Source organism: Triplophysa rosa, linkage group LG8 (genome assembly GCF_024868665.1).
Source record: "Triplophysa rosa linkage group LG8, Trosa_1v2, whole genome shotgun sequence".
In the NCBI taxonomy this organism is placed as follows: domain Eukaryota; kingdom Metazoa; phylum Chordata; class Actinopteri; order Cypriniformes; family Nemacheilidae; genus Triplophysa; species Triplophysa rosa.
The window spans coordinates 19,994,232-20,019,259 of NC_079897.1; the positions used below are offsets into that span (position 1 = coordinate 19,994,232).

The 25,028-nt window shown below is 36.9% G+C and overlaps 3 protein-coding genes and 1 long non-coding RNA gene across 7 annotated transcripts; 2 read left to right on the forward strand and 2 right to left on the reverse strand.

The window, feature by feature from the left end:
• Positions 1-8: 8 nt before the first annotated feature.
• LOC130557569 (uncharacterized) lies at positions 9-3,791 on the reverse strand. 2 transcript variants are annotated; one of them, XR_008963330.1, is made up of 5 exons: positions 3,735-3,791; positions 3,315-3,428; positions 3,061-3,204; positions 2,803-2,913; positions 9-2,442 (listed from the first exon to the last, which is right to left on the reverse strand). It is a non-coding gene; the product is annotated as an uncharacterized LOC130557569 (long non-coding RNA). The 2 variants fall into 2 exon arrangements; XR_008963329.1 differs by having other exon boundaries at positions 2,803-3,204.
• A 7,593-nt stretch (positions 3,792-11,384) lies between these two features.
• Positions 11,385-12,774, reverse strand: LOC130558382 (urokinase plasminogen activator surface receptor). Its single transcript, XM_057340751.1, has 5 exons — positions 12,681-12,774; positions 12,453-12,566; positions 12,213-12,356; positions 11,940-12,050; positions 11,385-11,853 (listed from the first exon to the last, which is right to left on the reverse strand). Exons 1-5 carry the CDS (start codon positions 12,772-12,774, stop codon positions 11,645-11,647), a joined length of 672 nt encoding a protein of 223 aa, XP_057196734.1. The 3' UTR covers positions 11,385-11,644.
• A 2,728-nt stretch (positions 12,775-15,502) lies between these two features.
• Positions 15,503-19,215, forward strand: smg9 (SMG9 nonsense mediated mRNA decay factor). The gene is made up of 13 exons (XM_057339950.1): positions 15,503-16,026; positions 16,214-16,288; positions 16,380-16,608; positions 16,690-16,787; positions 16,882-16,994; positions 17,116-17,227; positions 17,305-17,400; positions 17,494-17,579; positions 17,759-17,865; positions 17,943-18,050; positions 18,138-18,263; positions 18,410-18,551; positions 18,724-19,215. The coding sequence occupies exons 1-13, from the start codon at positions 15,883-15,885 to the stop codon at positions 18,800-18,802; spliced, it is 1,515 nt and encodes a 504-aa protein (XP_057195933.1). The 5' UTR covers positions 15,503-15,882; the 3' UTR covers positions 18,803-19,215.
• A 677-nt stretch (positions 19,216-19,892) lies between these two features.
• Positions 19,893-24,790, forward strand: si:dkey-79d12.4 (uncharacterized). 3 transcript variants are annotated; one of them, XM_057339948.1, is made up of 3 exons: positions 19,893-19,953; positions 20,406-20,522; positions 21,773-24,790. In XM_057339948.1, the coding sequence occupies exons 2-3, from the start codon at positions 20,487-20,489 to the stop codon at positions 24,779-24,781; spliced, it is 3,045 nt and encodes a 1,014-aa protein (XP_057195931.1). In that variant the 5' UTR covers positions 19,893-19,953; positions 20,406-20,486; the 3' UTR covers positions 24,782-24,790. The 3 variants fall into 3 exon arrangements, with proteins under 3 accessions (XP_057195931.1, XP_057195930.1, XP_057195932.1); XM_057339947.1 differs by having other exon boundaries at positions 19,901-19,953; positions 20,401-20,522; XM_057339949.1 differs by having other exon boundaries at positions 19,951-20,214; positions 20,401-20,522.
• Positions 24,791-25,028: the final 238 nt, after the last annotated feature.

Sequence of the window (25,028 nt, forward strand, 5' to 3'; positions counted from 1 at the left end):
GAGGCAAAAATCACAAGCAACATGGGCTCATACATGCAAAACTGTGCTGACCTCAACAGAAAAAGAATCTGACAGTTCACCCGCTCCCAATATTACAAATATAACAGAATACTTTATAGTTGTATAGCAGGGGTATTCAATTAAAGTTCCAAGAGGTCTGGTCTTTATGTTTTCTTCTAAACGGAGGTCCGGACAATATGTTTTTTGAAAATAAAGAAATATTTAATCAATTTAGCCAGTTGAATATAAGATATGATCTTTTATCAGGCCATTTACTTAAAATTTTGATATCCACATGTATGTATTGTAGGCTCTATGGCTTAAAGGGAATGCCCTCTTAATAGAAGTCTGATAATTAATATTTGTAAATAAAAAAAACTACTGACAACGTACAAACAGCAAATGTATAACAATTAAAATGCTCTCATCACAAACAGAAAACAAAGTTATTTACTAAATCGCCTTTCCATGCCATTCATACCAGACCTACTTCTATCTTTAAATAATTTCCCAATTAGAACGTTGTTCATTACCAAATGTGACTCTGCTTGTGAAAACCCAGTCTTTTTACTGTTTTCTACTTTAAGTCATCCTACAGAATATTCTGTGAAAATATAACAACAATATCTTCAATATTGACTGAATCATGCCATTTTAAATATTGAAATCTTAGTGAAAGTAATGCTTGAAATTAATCTTTGATGCTTGTTATCTAATAATTAATTTGTTTATGAGACTTTAGCCTGGGTTTTCACAGGGTCACAAATGTTTACATGCTGATCAATAATGCGAAAGTTAAATGTAGATAAAAACGTTATGGTTCATAAAATATCACAAATAGCAAATTCCTACCATAGTAGGAAAAATTACATTAGTAGTCAAAAGTGCCCCAGAACTGTTTGCTGTCCTACATTCTTCAAAATATCTTCTTTTGTGTTCAAATTATAATTATAAAGTAATTTTTCCTACTAGAACCGTTTGGTTATAAGCATTCTTCCAAATACTATGTTCATCAGAACAAAGAAATGTATACAGATCTGGAACAATACGAATGTGAGTTATTGATGACAGAATTTTAATTTATGGGTGAATTAAAAAAGGTAGATTTTTCTTAATAAGCTAAATTCTACAACTACACTTGCTTTATCAACTGTATACTGTAAAAAAAGTTGACAAAACTTAAAATAATAAGGCAACCGATCACAAGCACATTTATGAGTTTTCTCAACTAATGTGGTCTGAAGTCCACACAACTCAAAATATTTTGTTAATAAAACAAGTTGTCAAAACATAAATACTCATGTTTACCTAACAAAAAAACAGAACAAAATATTTTTTGGACGCTGAACATAAATAGAGAATATACTGTAGATTGGTTATTTAAAAATCAACAAATGTATTTGTCGTTTGTAAATGTTTTCTGCTTCAAACAAACCCAAACTTTGATCAAATAACTGTTTAAACAGTTTGTGTTGAGTGTTTGTATATCGGCTTTGACGTTGTGTCACTTACACCTCAACATTGAACACACAAATCTCAACCATGGTAACAATCAAAAACCATCATTCATTAAAAGAACTCTAAACTCAACAGATAACTAACAGTATCAACGATATTAAAGCATAAATTAAGCCAGCAAGAACTAAAACACTAATCTTTAAAATAAAAACAAATAAGAAACACAGAATTGAACATGCTGCAATGCATCTTGGGAACTTTCAAACTCTTGCAATATTGCTTGTTCAGAATACACTGTTTTGTAAGTTGGGCAAACTTTCTGACGCATTTTGGCCTAAAACTTGAGAATCTAATTCCAGTCAACAAAATAATTTTTGTTAGAAACATGTTTAGGCTAATTTTGTTCAGTATATGCAAAACAATCATTTGACTCTTTAACTAAAAATGCTATGTTCAAGTTATTTCTCTTTGTAGGGAGAACATTTTGCCAGTTGGATTTTTTACAGTGTATAAATAAGTAAAATTGAAACAGAGCACATTGTGTTGCTCTTTTATATAGAGACAGGGAAAGCTAACTAGATGCAGTTTACAGTAAAATATAGATGCTCTAAACCTGGCTGGTCTTGGGTGGTTTACAGTCATCACTCAGTGCAACCAAACAGTGTTACTTAATGACACAAATAAAAAAGAGGAATAGAGATATATAATTTGTTGTCCACAGACATGCAGCTCCTGTGCGACCACAACTCGTGCCCTCTCGTGAGCTCTCATGTTAGATGAAAAGTAGAAAAATTAGAGATATGAGTGGAAGAAAGAAACCACTCATGCTCTGGGTGCTGTTACACAGGTTTCCCTCACAACATTTCATGTTATAACCTATACTTCGGCCCAATATACGTGATTCATTCATACGTGATGCATAGTTCCCACAGAACAGGTTGCTGGAACATCCTTTCTCAGTGTTCTGCTTGCCATTCACCTCAACTGCAAAAGAAATCTTGTGTGAAATTCTAAGGCAGGCGCACACACACACACACAGAGAGAGAGAGAGAGAGAGAGAGAGAGAGAGAGAGAGAGAGAGAGAGAGAGAGAGAGAGAGAACACTCTAAACCCAAATACTCAAGTAATTAAATATATTAGGAATGATAAGAAAATGTGTTTAACTTGATCTATGGTGTTTTGTTTATTAAGGCAATTGGCTAAATGAACAGGGAACAATATTCACAGGGAAACTGTGAAACTAAACCTGAAAACAGAACATAACCCTAACGCACAGACGAACTACCATTAATTTGCATAAGGAAGTACAAATCCATTTACATTTTTAATTGATTTAGGACAAACCTGTTAAAGTGAAGCACTGGTTCTCATCACCTTCACAATGCAAAATCTTTGAGCAGCCTGAATCATCACAGGTGAAACAAGTCTTTCCATTACGGGACTTGCGTGGCAAATCTATACAAGTGATGAAGGCAAAAAAAGTATTTACTGTAAACCTCACATTGGTTATAGAGACATGCAACAATTAATGTATGAAATGATGTAGAACAAGGTCATGAAACTGTAGAGAAATGATGGGAAAATATGGAAAAACTCATGCACCGGGTGCATTTTGACTGTTGCAGAGACGTGTGTTACAGCATTGAGAGTTGATGGTCACTCTGCTTAGTCCATAATTTATACTCCCAGTGAGACACGAAGAGGGATCTCCACAAGACTTCTGGCTTTGACTGTGTTTAAACTCACCTATGAAGACCAACATTAAACGTTTTATTGCCAAATCATTTAACAAAATCCTTAGAGGACTGTCATCATGTGATTCTTCACATAGATTTGTTTTGTTTTGTCACTCTTACCTGCGTATGCAGTTGTGGTCATGGAGCTACACTCAGATGCACACGTATATATGTATGGTGTGCATATTTCAGTTTCAGAGTCTGGTTTACATCTATAACAATCTAGTGCCAGTGCTGAGGGATAAATAGGAAAATTATTCAAAATTAGGAAACAATATTTAAGAAAATAGATTAACAATGTAAACATTTTCATTATGATTTTTGTTTTGTATTACAACAATTATTTTGTAAGAGGTTTCATAATAAAAGATAATGTGAAAATGTGAAAATCTTTTTAATCGAAGGAATTTACAAAACCCCTAAAAACATATGTCATTATTAAAAACATTCTTTATTATATTGTAAAACATAATAAAACGTAAATACTGACATGTTAAGCAGTTAGAAAGACACCATACAAATCAATGGTGTGCACTGTACCTTTGGTGAAAAAGACACTGATGAGCAACAGAATAGTGCATTGAAGTGCCATTGCTGCAGCCGAAGGAATGATGATTGTTGGATCATGTGAGATCTTACCAAGGAATTTTTTGCATCCTGTTTGCATAGGGAACTCTTCGCATGCAACAAAGCTGCCTGATTAACATACATCTCAATTTCAGAATCAGAATCAGAAGAGCTTTATTGCCAATTTCTCAAGCAGAATGCTTAAAAGATCCTCTAACAATATCGTCTTGTTAAAATTTGGCCTATAATGAGATGTCATGTTTTTATCACGAAATGTTATATACTGTACTTGTCAACATAGTTTTTTTTACAGAAAATGTTTCAGTGAATGTAAGTATAATACAAACAATGGAGTGACATTGCAATTAACTTCCATACCATCTTTTTCTTAAAATCTTTATGAAAACAACAATGGTATACCATGTTATACAATTGGTAACTGATGCACCAATAGTAAGTTTATTTAACTTCTACTATTACAAAACCATGGTACTTTTTTCTAAGGGAAAAGTCGGTTTCAAAACATACATCACAATGCCTAGATAAGAACGATGTGTTACACACATATAAATTCAAACATATTAAAAGGAGAGTTAATGGTGCTTCAAGAAACCTTTCTAATCTTCATTTTTTTAATATTCTTCTTTTGCAGCTGTTATTTCAATAAACTACATCTACATATGGAAACATTGGATTGTAATGTGCATAAATCAGCATATTCAAATATAAAATCTAGGCTACTGTGATACCCTTTGGAGAATATAAACTGTTCCATCAAATGAAGACATTTGGTTACACTTTGATACATATTTACTGTATATACATATCTGCCTGAAGAATGTGCGATAAGAAATGCGTTTGATGAAGACACATGTCATAACATATTATTTGTCAGGATATTTTCTTTAGCAGCTGTTATTTAAATAAATTTGAATGGAAACATTGGATTTTACAATGTGCAGATCAGCATATTCAAATGGAGAAAGAAAATCTAGGTCATTGCAATACCTTTGGAGAATAAAAAACTGCACCATCAAATTAGTATATTGTGTTATACACTTTGATTGAACAAGTCATGACAAATGTACCATTATTACATTTATATTACATGATGCTCTGGAATACTTGATTCTGATTGGGCTGGAGGTGAGGATGACCCTCATTGAGGAACTGCAGGTGGGCAACATAAACTAAATAATCAAGTAATAATCAAGGAAACATTGAGGTGAGATCAAGACTTAAGACAGAGAAGACATGAGGCCTGTTGCATGCTGAAAAGTTTTGTCTAAAGAAAATGCAAACCAAACCTGGGTATAGGTTAACATGTTTCATGATGCTTGTGCCGTTGTTACTGGGGGTGTCGGTGTGAAACCAAGTGTTGTGAGCACCTGTAAGGGAACGGGTAATGCGTGGCTCCTGGCTGTCTCTCTCTCCAAATTTGGACCCAACTCAGCACAAAGTTCCAAGAGGATAGCCCTTGGAAATCTGAAACAGCTGATAAGCCAGTCATCATCGTGGGCCAGAAAATCAATATGGTCCCTAAAAACTCGTTCTCTTCGGATTCTGCCATTGGCAATGTCCTCTAATAAGGCTAACGCTGCCATTGTCGTGGACTAAGGGTTGTATTAATTTGCTCATGCTTTTATATGTTCTTTGTTAATTGCATAATTGATAACATATTCCCATAAGGCTCGTGTGACAATAGTGTGTCAATTATTTTATCAATTACAAATTAATCATCATGTTTCTCACAGCTGGTGGTGCGATAGACTTGTCTAATGATTTGATAGTCTATGTGTTTTCAACTTCACTTCATTGCCTCTAAAAACCACGAGAAATGTACGTACGCCAGACATGAAGTTGGCATGGAGGAACGCACATTCTCACGTTAATTTCACTGTTAGTACATCCGACCGTGAGTGTGAAAGCTGGCGTACGCAACATTTTTGTGCGTACGCATGCGTTGATACATGAGGCCCCAGGTTAGGTGCACAGAGTAGGTTACTATGGTTACTGACTCTGAGTATACGTTACCTCTCTTTTAGAAACAGGCTTGAGTTACCACGCTTTCACGGGTTTGACATACCCATATTCTTCTACAACAAAATTTTTTTTTTCTCCAAACACAACATGGTAAAAAGTCACACATTTTTTTCAAGTTCATATCAAATTTATATCAAATAATGCCCTGTTATTCAGCGGTACCATTTTGTAAAGTTTGTAAATTCACTCAGCATGTTTAAGTATAAAAATTACCTTAAATATAAACAGGTTTCCATTCAGTTAGGTTAGACACTTAGGGTTTTTCTTCAAAAATAAGAAGTGTTTGTGATACTTGCATGTCAAATAAGTTATCCACTAATAAAAAAAGTCTCAAGTTTGAATTAATTGACTGTCAACCATTACTCAAGTATTATTAATGAAAAGTTAAATGATCAACTTTGACTCAATCTTATGTTTTGATAATAAAAGTGTACTCAGTTGCCTACTGTACAACTTGCAGGGTTAAAAGATTTCCAGACATGTCCTTTATCCCTCAAGGTAATATATTTTTAAAACCAAGTAGGCTAATCCCGAGCTAGGCTAGTACAAGTAGCCTATTTATTGCTAAGGGGTTTATGTAACTAAGAGTTTATATCATGTTTGTGCTTTAGGAAAAAGTTACTGACACATGCCAAATGTGCCACTAACCATATAGAATGACCCTAAATATTATAACGTGTCTGCAAAGCAGCCTGTCATACAGTACATTTGCCACAAGAGGTCACCATTTTATGCCTATACTGACTTAACCAGACAATACAACAAGTAGGTCACGGATTTACAATAAAGAGGCATTATTTCAGAATCTTTTTCAACTAAACGAACCTCTTAAAATGATAAAAAGTATATAATTCATCACATGAGGTATAACAGTAACATTTCATTTAAGCACCATACATTTTTTTATTGCCACAAACACAACTTAACAGTGCTACATCACATTGCCAGAGAGAAAGAAAAGGAGAAAACAATAAAGAAAAAGAAAGTGCTTTTAAACTATTACATGTTTTCAGAGCTTTTTTGTTATCTATTTGTTCCAATGTCATGAAATATATTTTAAAATGATTGATAAAATGTGAAATGTTTGGTTTACATAAGGCCCACTTCGTTTTATGTATATGATTTTTACCTAATATAATAAATAACTGTATAATGTGTTGTTCATTACTTTCTAAATTATAATTTTCAAAATAACAAAATACACCAAAAATACTAATTTCCACCATACTTCCCAATTTTCTATTTATATAATTTTCCAAGTCTTTCCAAAATAATTTTGAATAGACACAATGGTAAAACAGATGTAAAATAGTTTCTTTTTCCATCCCACAAAATTCACAGATATAAGAAATGTCAAGTTTAAACCTTTCTAAAACATGCGTAACAGAATAAATTCTATGCAAAATTTTATACAACACCTCCTTAATTTTATTATACCGACACAAAACTTATTCTGTATTTTCCATGCTTTCTTCCAGTTTATATCACCAAATAAATACGACGAAAAAAATCTTGCTGCAGGAAAGGAAACTGAAGTATTGAACATTGCTGCAGTAATTCAGGCAAAAGGAGCCCCAACTAAGTATTGAGTGCAGTACATGCTCATACTTTTCATCTTCATACTTTTCAGTTGGCCAAGATTTCTAAAAATCCTTTCTTTGTATTGGTCTTAAGTAATATTCTAATTTTCTGAGATACTGAATTTGGGATTTTCGTTAGTTGTCAGTTATAATCATCAAATTAAAAGAAATAAACATTTGAAATATATCAGTTTGTGTGTAATGAATGAATATAATATACAAGTTTCACTTTTTGAATGGAATTAGTGAAATAAATCAACTTTTTGATGATATTCTAATTATATGACCAGCACCTGTATACCTCTCATATTTTTCCCACCGTATAAAGGGCTCCTTAGTAAGGCAATAGATAAGGCAAATTGATAAAGCATCTCATTTATGAAAAAACAATATACGGATTGTCAATGAAATGAAACGGCTAAGAGGCAGATGATGGAGCAACTCATATGCTCATAATACCTGGTGCATAGTTACTGTTGCAGAGATCTGTACTACAGCACTGAGAGCGAGGGTCATTCTGCTTAGTCCAAAATTCATGCTCCCAGTGATACACGAATAGGGATCCGCACACTTCTTCGTACTACTTTGTTGAAAGCCACCTATGAAGATCAACGTTAAATGTGAAGATTCACTGATGAACCATTTAACAAAACCCAGAGGACTGTTTTTACTTGCGTATTAGATGTTATTTTGTTCTATCTTGTTATTCTTTACATGGTTGTGGTCATGGTGCCACACTGAAATTGCAGGTATTTACACTATCTGTGCATATTCCATTTGATGGATCCGCCGTGCATACATAACATTTCAGTGACAGTGCTGAGAGATAAAAAAATACAAAATAATGTTATTTTGTAACATTTTTGCTTCATGTATGACTTACTTAAAAGGCTATAAAAGAATACATCATATGAAAAAAAAAAATATACTTTGTATTGTAGAATATAATTTAAAATTTTAATAAAAAAGTTAAACATAAATTGTGAAATGTAAATAGAAAGCATATTGAAAGGCATACCTTCAGAGAAAAAGACACTGATGAGCAGCAGAATAGTGCATTGAAGTGCCATTGTTGGTTCAGACTAAAGAATGATGGTTGCTGGTTCTTGCTAGATTTTATAAAGGCATTTCCAAAGGTGTGGTTTGCATCTTATTTGCATTATGGAACTTTTACATCAAAGCTTTCTGAATAAACATAGCTCTTAATTTCTTCTATTTAGCAGAATTCTTACAATATCCACTAACAGAATTGACCCCAAACAGAAAATAAATTACATAACATGACATCTTGTTGAATTGTGAATTATGAAGATACCTTATTGAAACTACTTGTAAACCATACAAGTATGAAAAAATATGGAAATATGGAAGCTAATGAAATCGGTATAAATATGTGTTGAATACTGGAAAATACATGTCTTCTAATTTCTTAAATTGTTGCGTAAACTGCAGCGGACACATTTGTAAACGACTTTACCCTGGACCCATTGCGCGAGCTGTCTCTTTATGTGGGTTATATACATGCTGCTGATTGGGCTGACATTCTTTTTTGACACACCCACCAAACAAGAGAAACGTATCTCAAACACTGTTGCACACCGTTTCCAGGAAACGTGTCAACCCGGAAACCGTAGCAAAACGTTGCGCACCGGTTTGAACTTGAACGTGCCCGTATTGTTTCTGTCTAGCTTCGCCCTCTTGTTAGCCACCATGGACTTCAACCACAGACCACACCCTCATCTGTTGCCATGGTAATTCATTGATTCATTGCCACTTTCCCTGTATATACCATAGACATAATAAATAACTAGACGTCGCATTGGCCGCATTGCTCTGCTGCTGCGGTACGTCAATGGCGCCGCCATATTGGTGAGGGCAACAGTGCACTAAAAGCCCACTGAACCCAATGGGAGAGCTGCGCTTTTTCGGCATTAAAAGCACAATCATGCTTACATTTCTTAACATATTGTTTACGATATATGTAGAGCTCAAATTTACCAGCTCTTACCTCATGTCTCGATTATAACCTACTTTAAAATGAATGGTTGTCGAAATGTGAAATCCATTATTTGTGCCTGTTATTCGTGAGAATCCACTAGATGGCACCATGTTCATTGATATGTTGTAGACAAGACAAGCAACAGAATAAATAACTGAATTGTTTTGATTTTTCCCATGATTTTAAAGTGAATGAGCTGTGTTCTTTGATCATGTGCATTTAATCTACCCTAAATTATTTCACATTAGCGATGTGTACACAATTATTAAGCCTAAACGATTGCTTGACAAGCCTGAGTTTACAGTTCCATATGACAATAAATACGTTTTCAAGTCTAACCATCTTTAACTGGAGCCAAAAGGTTTCTGTACTCCACGTTAATAGAAAAGTATTGAAATTAGTTGAGAAACGAAAACGATGTTGTGTTTTTATCCAGATAACTGCATCTCCACCATTCACGCGTATGTCTTTATAGTTGGCTTTTGCCCTTACCAATATGGCGGCGGCGTTGACGTACGATCCAGCGGACAATGAGGCGTCTAGTTAATATATATATGTCTATGGTATATACCCCTGTGTTTTGCCATTGTGTTGGTCGGTTATTGGTTATTGAATGTATGTAGTCGTGTTGTTTTCTGTTTTTGCCATGCCATGCAAATGTCTTTTACTTTGGATTTATTAAATTACTTTGATGCTGCACTTAGATCCAGTCTATTCATTTCACATTTTGGACAGCACATTACACAGATGTCATGGCAAACATTACTCCCTAATGCAGACATGTAATAATGCAGTGTAATTTTAAAAAGAATGGTGGGGAATTAAACAATACAACAAAAGAACGGGGTCTTTAAAGAGATGAACGCTCTCTGTGGTTAGAATGTTTTGTATTTGTGACAAAAGCATGCATTGGCTAAAATTCAAACATGGCTGCCAGTAAACATAAAACATGATATGAAGAGTCTTACAGATCAGACAGTGTTTCAATAAGCAGTCCCTCTCTATAGAGTGAACTTAATTTAAGTAAGTTTGGTAAGATATATTCGATCTTTGACACCTTGAAGAATAGACTATCTATCAATCTGTTCTATGGTCTTTAAGTGTCTTAAGGCTCAACTGATATATTTCAATCAGTTAAAAATAACAGACATCTATGGAAATTACTGAAACTGATCTTGTTCCTTTTTAAATTGCAAATAAGAAATGCCCTGCCGTGCTAACAGTTGTGATTTCTGTCCAACAGCCCTATATGACGTTTGTAATGTTCTATAATATTTCATTCCCGATACACTGTATAAATGGTTCTTCATCAGATGTGTTGTGAAGGCTTTACCGGTGGGTCCAACACTGCATCATCAAATCTACAAGTTTTGGTTTTACTAGCCCCATTTTATTTTGCATTTATATGTTACATGAAGAACATAAGGTCTGAATTCATCTTCCCCACCCCCACTCCACCTCATGGAAATCATAAGCATAATATTAAATTTCATATTTATATCACATCACCAACTCTCAGAAGATAGATAAAAAAAGCTCTAAAGCCGGGGACACACTTAACAGCAGCTTAAACATACTTTGACTAGACACAACACACTTGAAGAGTTTTTCTTGCGACCGGATCCGATTCTAGTCTTTGACAGTCAGAAACGAGTATATACAGTATATAACGACTGCATCAGACCACTACAACACACATTTAACAACTCCCGAGTCACGACTGAAATATATGCCGAAGCATAAGATCTATCGATTGATGTACGAAGATAGATCAGCAAGCTCAGCGTTATAGGCTATAGGCAAAACTAGGCTGACTTAAAAAATATATATAATAATAATTTTATATTGTTTTTTTTTTAAATGTCAATAGTACAAGTATATTTAATTTTTAAATTTGTATTATTTTACATTATTTTGTGCTTTATTTTGTAACTACGCAGAACATTGGGGGGCTCCTTAAACAGGACAAATTAAGTACAATCTTGAAAAGCACATTGTAAAATTATTTTATAGGGAAACAGGGACAGCTTATCCAGTTACAGCAATTTAAAATATAGAGGCTCACAACCTGGCTGGTCTTCAAGGTGGTTTGCAGTCATCACTCAGTACCACATCATGTTCTCTGTTCAGTGTAACTTAATAATGGTATGACAAATAAAAAATTACCAACGAAGATATATAAGTTGTTGTCGACCACACCTCAGGGACACTTGCGCACTCTCCAAGACCCCTTAATTGAGTCAATGTCCACTTGATACATCTTAGATGAAAAGTAGGAAGATTAGAGGTATGAGCGAAAAAAAGAAACCTTGTATGCTCTTGGCGCCGCTGCTGTTACACAAGTTTCCCTCACAACATTTCATGTCATTACTCCCCAATAACCGTGATACATTAGCATGGGCTGCAGAGCTCCCACAGAAGAGCTGACTTGAACATCCTTTCTGAATCTCCTTCTTGCCATTCCTGTCAACTAGAAGAGAAAGAGATCTTGTGAAAGATTTTAAATTAAATTTAAATTTACATAAGTACATTTCTTTATATTGGACATAAACTCACCTCTTACAGTGAAGCATTGGGTCTCTTCACCTTCACAGGGCAACATCTTTGAGCAGCCAGTGTCATCACAGGTGAAACAAATCCTCCCATTAGGGGGTCGCCGTGGCAACACTATACAAGTTATGAATAAAAAACTGTTTTACCTACAAATCGTATGTACCATATCCTAAATCCATCAGACAAAGATTAAGTGATATTGCATAAACCAAAGGTAATGGAACAGCACATGTTGTACGATTACTGATGATGTAAAAACTCATATGCTCATAATACCTGGTGCATTGTTATAGTTGCAGAGATCTGTACTACAGCATTGAGAGTTAAGGGTCACTCTGCTTAGTCCATAATTTATGCTCCCAGTGACACACGAAGAGGGATCTCCACAAATCTTCTGGCTCTGACTTTGATCAAGGACACCTGTGAGGAACAATGTTTAAATGTGAAGACGGTCATGTGATTCTTCAGTTTTACATTTACAATAGGTGTCATTTTATTCTATCATGTTATTCTTACCTACGTATACAGTTGTGGTCATGGAGTTACACGGAGACTGACAGGTAATGAAACTTTGAGTGCACGTTCCAGTTGACAAATCCGGTATGCATACAAAGCATCTGAGTGCCAGTGCTGATAATACAAAAATAAGATTTATACGTATGGAAAATCTGGGTTAATAAAGGAAATTTGGCATATATGTCAGAATTTTTGAACGGAAATACAAGTTAATGGCGCACACTGTACCTTTGGAGAAGAAGACACTTATGAGCAGCAGAATAGTGCATTGAAGTGCCATCGCTGGTCCAGCAAAAGGAATGATGGTTAGGTCAAGCAACATCTTAGAAATTTCTGATGGTGGATTTGCATCCTATTTGTATGAAACCTATGGAAGCTGCCTCATTAGCATGCATCTTAATTTCTTAAGCAGAATTCTTACAATATACTCAAGCCATATTGACTCCAAACATAAACTAAGTAATATTTTATACTTTTGAATAAAGCTTTTACAATTATATGCTTATTTGGTTTGGACAGACAATTTCTTCAAACACATTAAATGCATTTCACAAACATGTCAGAATGGCTAGTTGCGTAACTAGTTGCGTAAGTGCATTTTCAAACAAATGTAAATTTAATGTTAACGTGACAGGGTGTGGTGTCCTTTTTAACCTCTACATATACAGTACATTATGCTATATATGACTTGAAGGTTGTCTGTTAGAATAGCAATTGTGTTCAAAATGGATTAGTGTAAGTATTTGGCTTCTCATTTGTTTTTCAAATAAAAGTCTGAATTGACAGAAATCATGTCTCAGATAGTTTCTACAATAATGCAATTCTCAAAATAAAGCATTAATTCTGTAAAAGCTACAAAATTGACACCAAAACTGCAAATGCTTTAAGCAGCAAAACATCATGAAAAACAGTAATAATACCGTGAAAACAACAGAAATAATTTACAGTGCTAACATACATATGTTAGACACATTGAAGAATATCATTGAATTAAATTCAACTGAATTGAATTGAATAACACAACATACAATAAATAAAGTACACATCACATCATTAATAGTGGCTTACAATATCCTGTCCCTATTTAAAGTTTCGATTGCAGTTGGCACAAACAAATTTTTAAAACGATTACACTTATAGATCCCTGTAACGCTTCCCTGAGGGTAAAATATTAAAATTAGCATGTAAGATGTGTCTCATCAACAACAATTTTCTCAGCATGATTTAAAATAGATACTTGGTACAACTGTTGTATTAATCAAACTGTAAAATGGTTCATTATGTTCAAGATTCATCCAGAAACCATGTCATTTTAATACCACAGCCCCTTTACACTGCAAATAATTGTCTTAAAAGAAATCTGCTGGTGGCAGTAGCTTTATAGCATATAAACAGATTTAAATGAAAATATTTCCGATGTGTCTCAGTGGGTAGCACTGGTGTCTCAAAGCAAGAAGGTTCCTGGTTTGAGTTTTTACATTTCCAGTATTGCATACTTAAAAATATACAGTATAACAAAAAATGTGTATGTTTAATGTCTGATAAATTATAATAATTAATTTGATAAAATATAAAAAAGTTTATTCAATACCTGTGGTTTGATGTAATAAACATTCTCAATTGTTTTTGGTTGCTTTTAACAGGGCTTACAGACTTGATTTGCTGTGGTCCTTGCAAGTGGTGTGTCCTTTGTCGATCAAGTAAATAAGAGAAAGTAAATAAGCAATAAAACAAATGAGAATAAAAACAAATGGTTATTCAGACATCTATGGAAATTTCTGGAATTCATCTTGTTGTAGCCTACTTTTTTAAATTGCAAATAAGAATTCACATGCCTAATTTTGTCTTTTCAATACTCTTAAATACTCTTAATTCAGAGTCAAGCTGTTTTTAGCTAAATCTTATACAAGGATTACAACATCTTACTGAAGGGTAAGGTAATAAGCACACAAACCATAAGCCAAACTATTTTCCGTTTGCATTTTTCTGGGCTGTTGACCTTTTTAAACATCATATTTAACTTGATATTCAATGAGAACTAAATTAAAGCCTATCTTTATCTCTTATTTGTTATATCTTTCCATTCGTTTCTGAAAATCAAGTTTGGACAGTATATGAAATGTACACAACAGTATAAAATGCTTTTGCCATCACAATGGCCAGTTTAGTCATTTGACAATGCTTTTCCAAATGAATGCAAATTTCATGTTTACATACATGCAGGTGTGGTGTCCTGAATGAGTCTCCCAGACTCTAAAGACATTTGTCACTGTCAAAACATAATAAGACTTTTTTCTCCCTATTTGAAATGGAAGATTTCAAACACAAAGGTGTTTAACTTGGAAAGCAGATTGTGTATACAGCGTGGATGGCTTTTGCCAAAAAAAAAAATGCTTGTGAGTGTGTTTTTCAAATCACGTTAATGCAAAACAACTGGAAAAAGACCACAAAACATGTAAATAAAGGGTTTAAAAACACTTGCACATAGGCTATATCATTTAAGGAATACTTGGAAATGTGATAGATGGTTTAAAAAAGAACACCTTTTTATTGTTGCTTACTCTTTACAAGCGTATGCCATTATTTATAAATGTAGCCTAATATTTTTCATGTGCATATTTTTAAAATATGTTTTATGATACCAGTCACCATCGTAAAGTGAATGAGTGCTGTTACTGCTTTAAATGAAAATAACATAAATAAGTTTGCGTATGATGAGTTTTAAGTTTAGAAGAACAACAAATACATGCAATTATAATGATGTAAAATATTTTTGTCCACATCGTGACGCTAGAGGAGCAGGGAATATGAGAGCAAGGTATAAGCAAAAATCCACGTTTATACTTAGATGCTGATGGCACATAGGGCTACTTTTTATAATTTATATAATAATGTTTAATTCATAAATTCGCATATAATGTTACATATACCTGCAAGTTATTTTACAAATATTGCATTTTTAATCAAACTGCGTCTGTCTTTATGCCCGGAACCAATAAATATAATATTGTTTCCCCATCGGCATGTTTTTTTCGGGTGCGTACCTTTTTTGTTTGACTTCCGTATCATACGCCTCCTCGGCAGCTACATCCGATGGGAAATATCGCTGTAGTTCAGTGTGTTCAGGCAGTGACAGTTACATATTTTTTTATAGTTACATAAAGCAAATCGACTTTGTCAAGATTTCTTAATAAAAATTGTATATTACGGAAATGGACGGCGCGAACCTGTCAGACATTTGTCTTTAATGTTTATCGACTTCCAGTGTTTTTGCTCTATTAAATACTATAAAACGGATCTGTGACATTATAGCCGTAGATTGCACGTGATGTTAAAGCTAAGGTTACGATAATACTGTATAGGTTTTGCAAGAATAGTCAGATAACAGTCAGTGGTCCAGCACAGTAACGTTAGTATCCAGCAAACAGGGATGTCCGAATCCGGTCACAGCCAGCCCGGCATGTACGGACAGGGAAGGAGGAGAAGACGACGACGAGAAAGAGATCCGGGACCACCGGGTCAAAACCTTTCCGGCCCCAGTCGTGATCGAGACTACGTTCCCCGTGAGCGCAGGGTGAGATGCTGCTTGTGTTTTAAAATGTGAGCTGTCAACCTACACACTTTAAAGCAGCACTCCATATCTATGATGTTCTAGGTAGACGGCTCACTAAGGTTTTAAGCGTATTTGACCTGTTTATCGACTGCTTCTTGAATAAAACGTTTAACATTTTTGTAAAACAAATAAACTCTTGTATTCTCAGGATGGTAGCGAGGAACCTACAGGTCCCCTTTTACAGAAGACCCCCATTATTCTTGCCAAACCTCCTGGAGAAAGAGTACGTCTATTCTTGTGGTCTGTTGAGAAGATTTGCATTGCATAGGCTATGTAATCGGCTATACTGAAATCTGTGAATATACATTGTTCAGTCCAAACCAAGTGCTCCTGTGAGTGTGACCCCAGCTTTGGAAAAGCCGATCATGCTTATTAAGACCAGAGAGGAGGGTGGGAAACCTGGAACAGCCCCTGATGTCGCCCCGTCAACATCAAGTGCAGGAACTGCCAAACTGGAGAGAGAAGGCCAGCGTCCAACTCAACCTGTTTATCAGATCCAGAACAGAGGCATGGGCTCAGCTGCGTCTGGTGGAGCTGTTGATCGTGAGTCATTTGCTCACAAACATTTTGTTGGTATTATGTTTTTTCTGTTCAATTAACCTGTGTATTCTCATGTAAATTTAGCTGTGATTGGACAGACTAAGCTCCTCCCCCCTGAGAAGATGAAGCACAGCATAAAGCTAGTGGATGACCAAATGAACTGGTGTGACAGCGCTATGGAGGCAAGTGCTTTTTTGTTGTTGATAGAAAAGAAACAATTTTGTTTACATTCAGGTGACTGTGTGTTGAATGCTTTATGTTGATTGTTTATCTCAGTATCTGCGTGACCAGACAGACATGCTGGTCGTGGGAGTTATCGGCTTACAAGGCACAGGCAAATCCACAGTCATGTCTCTTCTATCAGCTAACAGCCCTGAGGAGGACCAGAGGTCAGAAGATCAACATTCCACCTAGAATAGATTGGTTTCCACCTATTTTTTTTGTTAAGTGTTGTCCTTATAAAACGTCATTTCTTAATTCAGTTTTACCCATTGATTTTCTGCTAAGCAGGGCATATGTATTCAGAGCTCAGTCGCAGGAGATCAAGGAAAGAGCTGGCAATCAGAGCAGTGGAATCGATTTCTACATTACTCAGGAGAGAGTCATCTTTCTGGACACACAGGTCAGACTGTAGGGCCAGGCCGTAACTTGAGAATCCTGGTAGATGCTTTATACGCTAATGGTGTTTCTCATCTGCAGCCAATTTTGAGCCCTTCTATTTTGGATCATCTCATCAACAATGACCGCAAGCTTCCTCCCGAATACAACCTGCCACATACATACGTGGAGATGCAGGTTAGTCATTTTTGCAGGGCGCTGTATCTAAAACTGGGTTACTGAAATTCTCTTGTGTGTCCAATTTGGGTTGATTCCATCTCTTGGGTTTAGTCTCTGCAGATCACTGCCTTCCTCTTTACCGTGTGTCATGTTGTGATTGTGATTCAGGACTGGTTCACTGATATCAACGTATACAGGTATGTTACAATGACCTCAGTTTAAATGAAGCATGTTGCACTGATAATGAACTAAAATAATTAAGCCCAACATTTAAGAATTTACTTTGCAGTGAATGTGTCTTCAGTTGATATAAATAAAATTAATAGTAAATAGATAATAAAACATGTTGATACAGAGCGATTGCGTCCCTGCCCAGGTTTCTGCAGACTGCTGAGATGTTAAAACCTTCAACTCCATCAGCCAGTCATGACAGCATTGGCTCCTCAGGAGTTGATGATGCATCCGAGTATTATCCTCACATAGGTGAGATGACTTTGAAACAACATTGGCATTGCTTACAGATTCAGTTGTGTAAAATTGTTACATGTTTTTGTTTTTAGTTTTTATGCAGAACAAGGCAAGACGGGAAGAGTTCTGTCCACGAAACCTGAAGAAGATGCATATGGCGGTTGACAAGCTCATGGCTCATTCCCATCTGAAATATAAAGGTTAGTCCGCTCAGTATGACAAGAACGCGCTTCATCAGTCAGTGCAGCTATCTTGTCCAAAACTGTTGTTTTTGTTTTGTGATGTAGGTACATTGTCCATGTTGGATTGTAACATATTCCCTGGATTGAGTCGAGACTATTTGGAAACAGAAGTCAATCTTTTTCTATTACCTCTTATGGAGAATGATGGAGAAGACGCTTTGACAAGAGCAGGTCAGAAAACAGTGGTTAAAACAGTAGCAGATGAGATTCAATCTCATGAAACATTTCATCACATTTCACATTTTTGGTCTGTTAGTGTCTGACTCCTGGAGGAACCAATTAACATAAGTGTTTGGTTTATATCTCTTGTGTACCAGGTTCAGGTCCTCCTCTTTTCTCTCTGCTTCCTGGTTATAGAGGACATCCCAGTTTTTCTTCTCTGGTTTCTAAATTCCGCAGTCAAATTCTGGCGATGTCCCGAAGTCAGCTATCACACACAATTCTCACAGAGAAAAACTGGTAAGGCATACGGAAAGACATTGCTTCTGCTTTTTCTAGAAGACCAGTTTTCCATATTTAAGTGTACATATTTATAATAGTTGGAATTGAATATTTAGAATAGATAATATTAAGCCATGTTGTTTTCTGAAGTAGAGTTCTGTTTGTATTGACTGCATGTGTTTTTTTACAGGTTTCATTATGCGGCCAGAATTTGGGACAGTGTTAAGAAGTCATCGGCCCTCTCTGAGTATAGCCGACTTTTGTCATGATGATGTCATGAAAATCTGTGAGGTCATTGTTAAAGAGAACCTGGCCCTCTTAGATGATTTCAAAAAGGAGGCAGTTCTCAGAAAGAAGACACTGTGAGTCACAGAAGTGGCACTGGGTTGGGTTTAACCAACTTCTCTGGAGTTGGAAGTTTATCTAGCAGCTCCTCTGTGAGGTCTGGATCACTAAGTAATTGCAGTTTGGGATGAGTTGTTTGTTCTACGAGAATCAGCCTTTGCCTGCAAAGTTCATATACTAACCAGTCAAGTGTTAAAGAATAAACTCAAAGATGTTGTGATGTTAACAATGGAATTTAAAGATGCATTTCTGTTTTTCTAAGTGTATTTCCTCTTGTAAACAATACAATTGTGTTGTAAGATATCTGTTGGAGCATGCAGCTGTTATTTTAAGAGGATTACATCACATGTTTCTAAGTAAATGTTTCATCAGAAGAACATGCTATCTCTGGCATCTAACGTCAAGATTTTGGTGGTTTTATTAATGATGCGTTCAGTAGATTTAATCTAATCCATCATCAACCAATGTTCCATTAGGGCACTGTTGAAAGACAAAAATGTGAAAATATGTATCCAAGCCAGATTTGTACTAATCAGTACCCCACACATGACAATGTTTTGAGTGATTCTAGCCCACTTTAGTGTTTATTTTCAGAATTAAGATTCAAGGCGGAATGAAGAATTATTTCACCGAAGAGGCAATTGAGGGCATTACCTGGGGAGGCATAAATACTTCCATAGTGCCAGCTAGTTAGCATAAATATAAAGTGGTAGGTCAAGTTAAAAACCGTGTCAAGCAAAATACTAAAATCAAGTAATTGGACAATGTAGAGTTACACTATTGTGTTATAAAATGTGGCACATGTGTTTGGTCACAAACAACATAATTACAAGGTGATAAGGAATCAATAATAATGTGTACTGAATGGAAGACTATTTTCTACATGTAAAACATTGAATTAAATATTGGTATTTAATACTTTCTTAATGTCATAAAAATATACAAAAATGCGCATGCGCAAATCAGTGGATTTGTTGCCCGGAATGATTTTGGAGACGGACTCGCGCATGCTCGACTGTCTGGGGGAGGAGCCAGTTTCAAAACACGTGAATTCTTAAAATAAAAACGTTACTTTGTAAGTATGGCGTTTAGGAGGCAGCATTTCCACATTTTGTGTTCTGATGCATACTGTAAATGTGTGTTAATGATAGTACAATGAATGGGTTGAAGTTATCTCTTGTTTCCTTCATCATTTGGGGTTGCCTCTATGAGTTAGTGAATAAGTGTGATGTTTGCCGTATCTTACATAAATTCATTGTTATTATTTAACAACGCGGTTAAAACCGCTCAAATAGTCTTCATTTCGTCCGGAGCTGCTTTAAACTGAATTTATACTGTAGGAAAGTTTTCTTCATGCACTTAAAAAAACAGATTTAGATCAAACTAACGTTACACATTGTACTACTGTAAATTGAACGTTAGGATGTTACGTTACGTTATGTTAGGAACGTATCGAGGATACCTCGTGTATGATATTATTCAATGTAACTTATTTAGCTTGTTTTTGTCTTACTGTTTCAAGATTAGCTGCGAAACCGTTGCCATGGAAATTCTTCCACGTGAGTAGATGTAGAGTGCTGCTGGAGCCAAGAAGACAAGAGGCAGAAGATGCATCAAGCTGTCGACCCTGGGATTCAACACAATGTAAGTGTACTATATGATGAAATGTGAAAGTCCCTCCTAATGGAGCAGCAGGCTCAAGTCTGACACACACACACACGTCTGGTTTACTATCTCCGTGGGGACAGTCCATAGGCGTAATGTTTTTTATACTGTACAAACTGTATATTTTATCCCCTAAACCTAAAGATCATAGAAAACTTTTAGCATTTTTAGATTTTTAAAAAATATTGTTCTGTACAATTTATAAGCTGTTTTGCCCATGGGGACCTCAATTTTGGTCCCCACGGTGACACGAGTCCCCATGTGTTGGTGTGTGCATTCAGGTTTAGGTCCCCACCGGGATATAAAAACATGTCCACACTCACACACACATGCCATGTTGACTTTTTCCATTTGTATTGACTTTATAGGTGTATAGGTAGTTAGTTAATTCCTTTATTGCTAGTTGCTTTTTAGGCGGTGCTTTTCTAGCAAATAACAGTCACTCAGAACTGAATGCTTGCCATCTGTTTACCATGACGGTCACGCACGTTAAAGCTTACAAAAAACTTGCACTACAGTTTTTTCAGGTAGTGCGGTTTTAGTTTTCTATTTTAGTTTTATTTAAAAGAGGAAGTTTATTGAAAAAACAGCTGGTTAGGTATGTTTTGCTGGTTTTAGCATGGTAGCTGGTTTGAGCTAGTCATGTGCTGGTCCTTAGCTGGTTATGAGCTGGTTTAAGCTGGTCCTTAGCTGGTTATGAGCTGGTCCTGAGCTAGGAGCTAGCTGCTTGGGACCAGCTTAGGATCAGCACATGACCAGCTTAAACCAACTTCAAAACATACCTAACCAGTATATGCTGTTTTTTCAAAAGGGAAATTAAATATTAATTAGATAAATATGTTTACACTTTTACCTGAAACTAGTCTTTGCTCCAGAGTTCACATTTCTCAGTTCTAGGCCACCAAACATTTACGTTTTTATTGGTTCACAGCCTGGTATTTTTATTAGATATTATTTATTAGAATGATTTTGCTTGTTCTATAAACACCATGTGCTGTGTTTATACCTTTACTGTGTTTTTCTTATTTTCTCCTGTAAAGCTGCTTTGGAACAACATTGTGATAAGCGCTATGTAAATAAAATTGAATTGAATTGGTATTTATACTGCTTATTCAAAACTGACAGCATAACATCACTCTCTACATGTTTTTAGCATCATATTGATGCTGAAATGCATGCTGTTCAAACCTCCGTATTAGTTTTCATTCATTTGTTCATTCTGTTTTTAGGGTTGCGGCAACAACACGATCTCTGCATGGTACGGAATCTCAGAAGGATCCAGTGATGAGGACGATTACTACGTGCCTGTTGACTGTGAGGATTGCATGTGCTGCGTGTGTGGAGAGCACTTCCCCTTCCTGGATCAGCTGATGGAACACCTTAAGACACACAAAGGCCAGTTGTTTTGTCACCTATGTATGGCAAATTTCGACCGGGCTGTTTCTCTGGCGTTACACCTAAAGAACGCACATCCAAAGTACAACCTCTTTTGTACAGTCTGCCACGTTTCTTTTAAGAGCACGTGGCATCTGAATGAACATCTGGAAAAGAATTACCAGGAAGCAACAAAACATGAGGAGAAAATGAATGCTAAGCCTTTAGTTAAGATTGAAGAGACGGAAAATGGTGTTGGTGAAAAGTTCGTAATGGGCAATAGTAGGGACAATGTATTTTTGCTTGATCATTCATATTGTGTTCCTGTACGTCATACTGTGTCTATGGAATCCTTTGGAAAACGTAAAGTTATTAAAGAACGACAACCCCGAATCCACTCCCCCAGCACTTCATGTTCCTCATCTGGGCTGTGCTCCGATGACGACCCAAGCTCTGAATTTTCCTCATCCACCTCACACCAATTACAGCCGCACTTCGATGAGGAATACGTGATACCTGGAGACGGTGAAAGTACTGATTCCACTGAGGACGACGGTGACGCACTCGCACCCAAAGACACTGAATATTGCCCCGACGAGGACCGGAGCTCAGACTCGCAATGTTCTACAGGTTCCAACGCTATTGACTCGAAGAGTAACTCACGCAACCGTCATCGAAAAACAGAGATAAAGAAAGAAATGAATTCTGAAATAAAAACATCTTTTGCAAATCACAGTGTGAATCCTGAGTCATCAACCTGTGGAGCAAAAATGGATTTTCAGACCAATTCTCCTAATAGCAAAGTTGCGATTAAGGAGGAGAATGTGAACGGTTGTGAGGAAAAGCCTTTCGTTTGTTGTATGTGCAACGCTGCGTGTATAAATAAAGATGTACTGCTCAAACACATCGGCGAAAAACATCCCACAGCAGTTTATATCTGTTCACGCTGCCTTGATGCCTTCACTCAACAGAACACTTTCCAAAAACATGTCTGTTGGAAGAGACCCACAAGCCAAATGAACATTTTGCTAGCCACCACAGTACCACAGTTACCTGTCTTGAATTTATCTCATGCTGACAATCGGAGAACAACCTCTGCCCCTGTGCCAGGCCCTAAATCTGTTGAGATCCAAATGATTCCTCAACTGCTTCCTCAGTCTTTGACACCTGCAGTAGCCCCACTGAATTCAACCAATTCTTCACAGAAAATAACCTCAGTAATCCCCACTGCGATACCTGTTGGTCAGACTGTAACAACACCTCCACAAACAACTATTCCAACGCAGACCATGCTGGTGGGCAACGTTTCTCCTTCAGGCCCCGCTAAGTTGACTGAATCACATCCACAAGCGGTAACTGTACCGCAAACTCTTGTCAGGCCTCCTAGTGTTTCGGTTGCTTGCCCTAATGTTCCTGCTTGTTCACCCCCTATACAGTGTCCTTCGCCTCCCAACCAAACCAGGATGACCCTTAGGATTCCTACACCTTTCAATCCATCTCTGCAAACACAGAACAGAGTTATTGTGTCTTTTTCACCCACTGTTAATCTCTCAGCACCCATTCTAGTATCAGCCAATAGTAATAAGTCCATACCCGCTCCAAGACAGACACTTGCAGGTAATATTAGACCTCTACAGTTAGTTGGACCTGTTCACTTACCCAGGAATGTCAGACCTGTTCTGTTACCCGGGAATGTCAGACCTGTTCAGTTAACCGGGAATGTCAGGCATGTTCAGTTACCCGGGAATGTTAGGCCTGTTCAGTTAACCGGGAACCTCAGACCTGTTCAGTCATCCGGGACTCTCAGACCTGTTCAGTCATCCGGGACCCTCAGACCTGTTCAGTCATCCGGGACCCTCAGACCTGTTCAGTCATCCGGGACCCTCAGACCTGTTCAGTCATCCGGGACCCTCAGACCTGTTCAGTCATCCGGGACCCTCAGACCTGTTCAGTCATCCGGGACCCTCAGACCTGTTCAGTCATCCGGGAACCTCAGACCTGTTCAGTCATCCGGGAACCTCAGACCTGTTCAGTCATCCGGGAACCTCAGACCTGTTCAGTCATCCGGGAACCTCAGACCTGTTCAGTCATCCGGGAACCTCAGACCTGTTCAGTCATCCGGGAACCTCAGACCTGTTCAGTTACCAGGGAACGTCAGACCTGTTCAGCTACCTGGGAATGTGAGACCTGTTCAGGTACTCAGTAACGCCAGACCTCTTCAGTTTTCAGGAAATGTCCAACCACTCCAGTTACCTGCAAACATCAGACCAATTCTGTTACCTGGAATTGCCTCGGTGCCCTTAGCGTCCTGTCCCACCCTTGTAAGTGCCATTCTCCGGAAAAACCCGGCTCACACATCTCCTGCACAGGTTCAGTCTCCTACACCTGGCCTGCCTCAAACAGTGGGCATGTTTGAGAACAAAAGCAGTGATATAGCTCTTCAGAAACGACTCAAGCAAACCTGGAGCTCTAAGCCCATCTTCCCCTGTCGTCATTGTGGTGCCGTCTCAAGGCAGCCGTCATTGAGGGTACGTCATCGATACTTACACCGGGGCTCACGGTTATATAGATGTCAGTGTGGGAGGTCATTTCAACGGCAGATACATTTACTGAGGCACCAGGTACAGCACGCGGAAGCCGTCCGGTTTGTTTGTGCATGCTGTGGAAGAACGTTCGACGGGGCAAATAAATTGACCCGGCACAAACAACAGTCACGGTTAATACATAGACAGTATGCAAAGACAAAATGCATAGCAGCCTTTGAGTGTACCTGCGGCCGGGTGTTTACAAGACCCTCTGTTCTACTGTGGCATGTGCTTAAAAATACTAAACCCCAACAAAACACAAAAACCACAGTGCATTAACGGAACCAGTCACTGCTGTATAAACCAAATGAAAACCTCTGAAATTGTATATTTTATTTGGGGTGTATTTGTATTTTTACTTTTGTACAATGTTTATGCACATGTAACGATCGTGGTGGTTCTTTTTGTTAAAAGATGATTTAAATGAAGATACAGAGGCTGAAAGACAAATCAGTAATGCGTGAACAGTAACACATTAACCCCAAGGTTAAGTTTCAGATGCACTGGAATTTGATGTTACCGTTAA

Excerpts from the sequence above, each read along its gene's own strand:
- LOC130558382 (XM_057340751.1), bottom strand. The coding sequence starts at position 12,774 with ATGTTGCTTGACCTAACCATCATTCCTTTTGCTGGACCAGCGATGGCA. Across the intron at positions 12,567-12,680 it reads AAGTGTCTTCTTCTCCAAAG|CACTGGCACTCAGATGCTTT; the intron begins GTACAGTGTGCG and ends TTGTATTATCAG. Across the intron at positions 12,357-12,452 it reads GACCACAACTGTATACGTAG|GTGTCCTTGATCAAAGTCAG; the intron begins GTAAGAATAACA and ends TGTTCCTCACAG.
- si:dkey-79d12.4 (XM_057339948.1), top strand. The coding sequence starts at position 20,487 with ATGCATCAAGCTGTCGACCCTGGGATTCAACACAAT. Across the intron at positions 20,523-21,772 it reads ACCCTGGGATTCAACACAAT|GGTTGCGGCAACAACACGAT; the intron begins GTAAGTGTACTA and ends TTCTGTTTTTAG.
- smg9 (XM_057339950.1), top strand. The coding sequence starts at position 15,883 with ATGTCCGAATCCGGTCACAGCCAGCCCGGCATGTACGGACAGGGAAGG. Across the intron at positions 16,289-16,379 it reads CCAAACCTCCTGGAGAAAGA|TCCAAACCAAGTGCTCCTGT; the intron begins GTACGTCTATTC and ends TACATTGTTCAG. Across the intron at positions 17,580-17,758 it reads ACTGATATCAACGTATACAG|GTTTCTGCAGACTGCTGAGA; the intron begins GTATGTTACAAT and ends GTCCCTGCCCAG.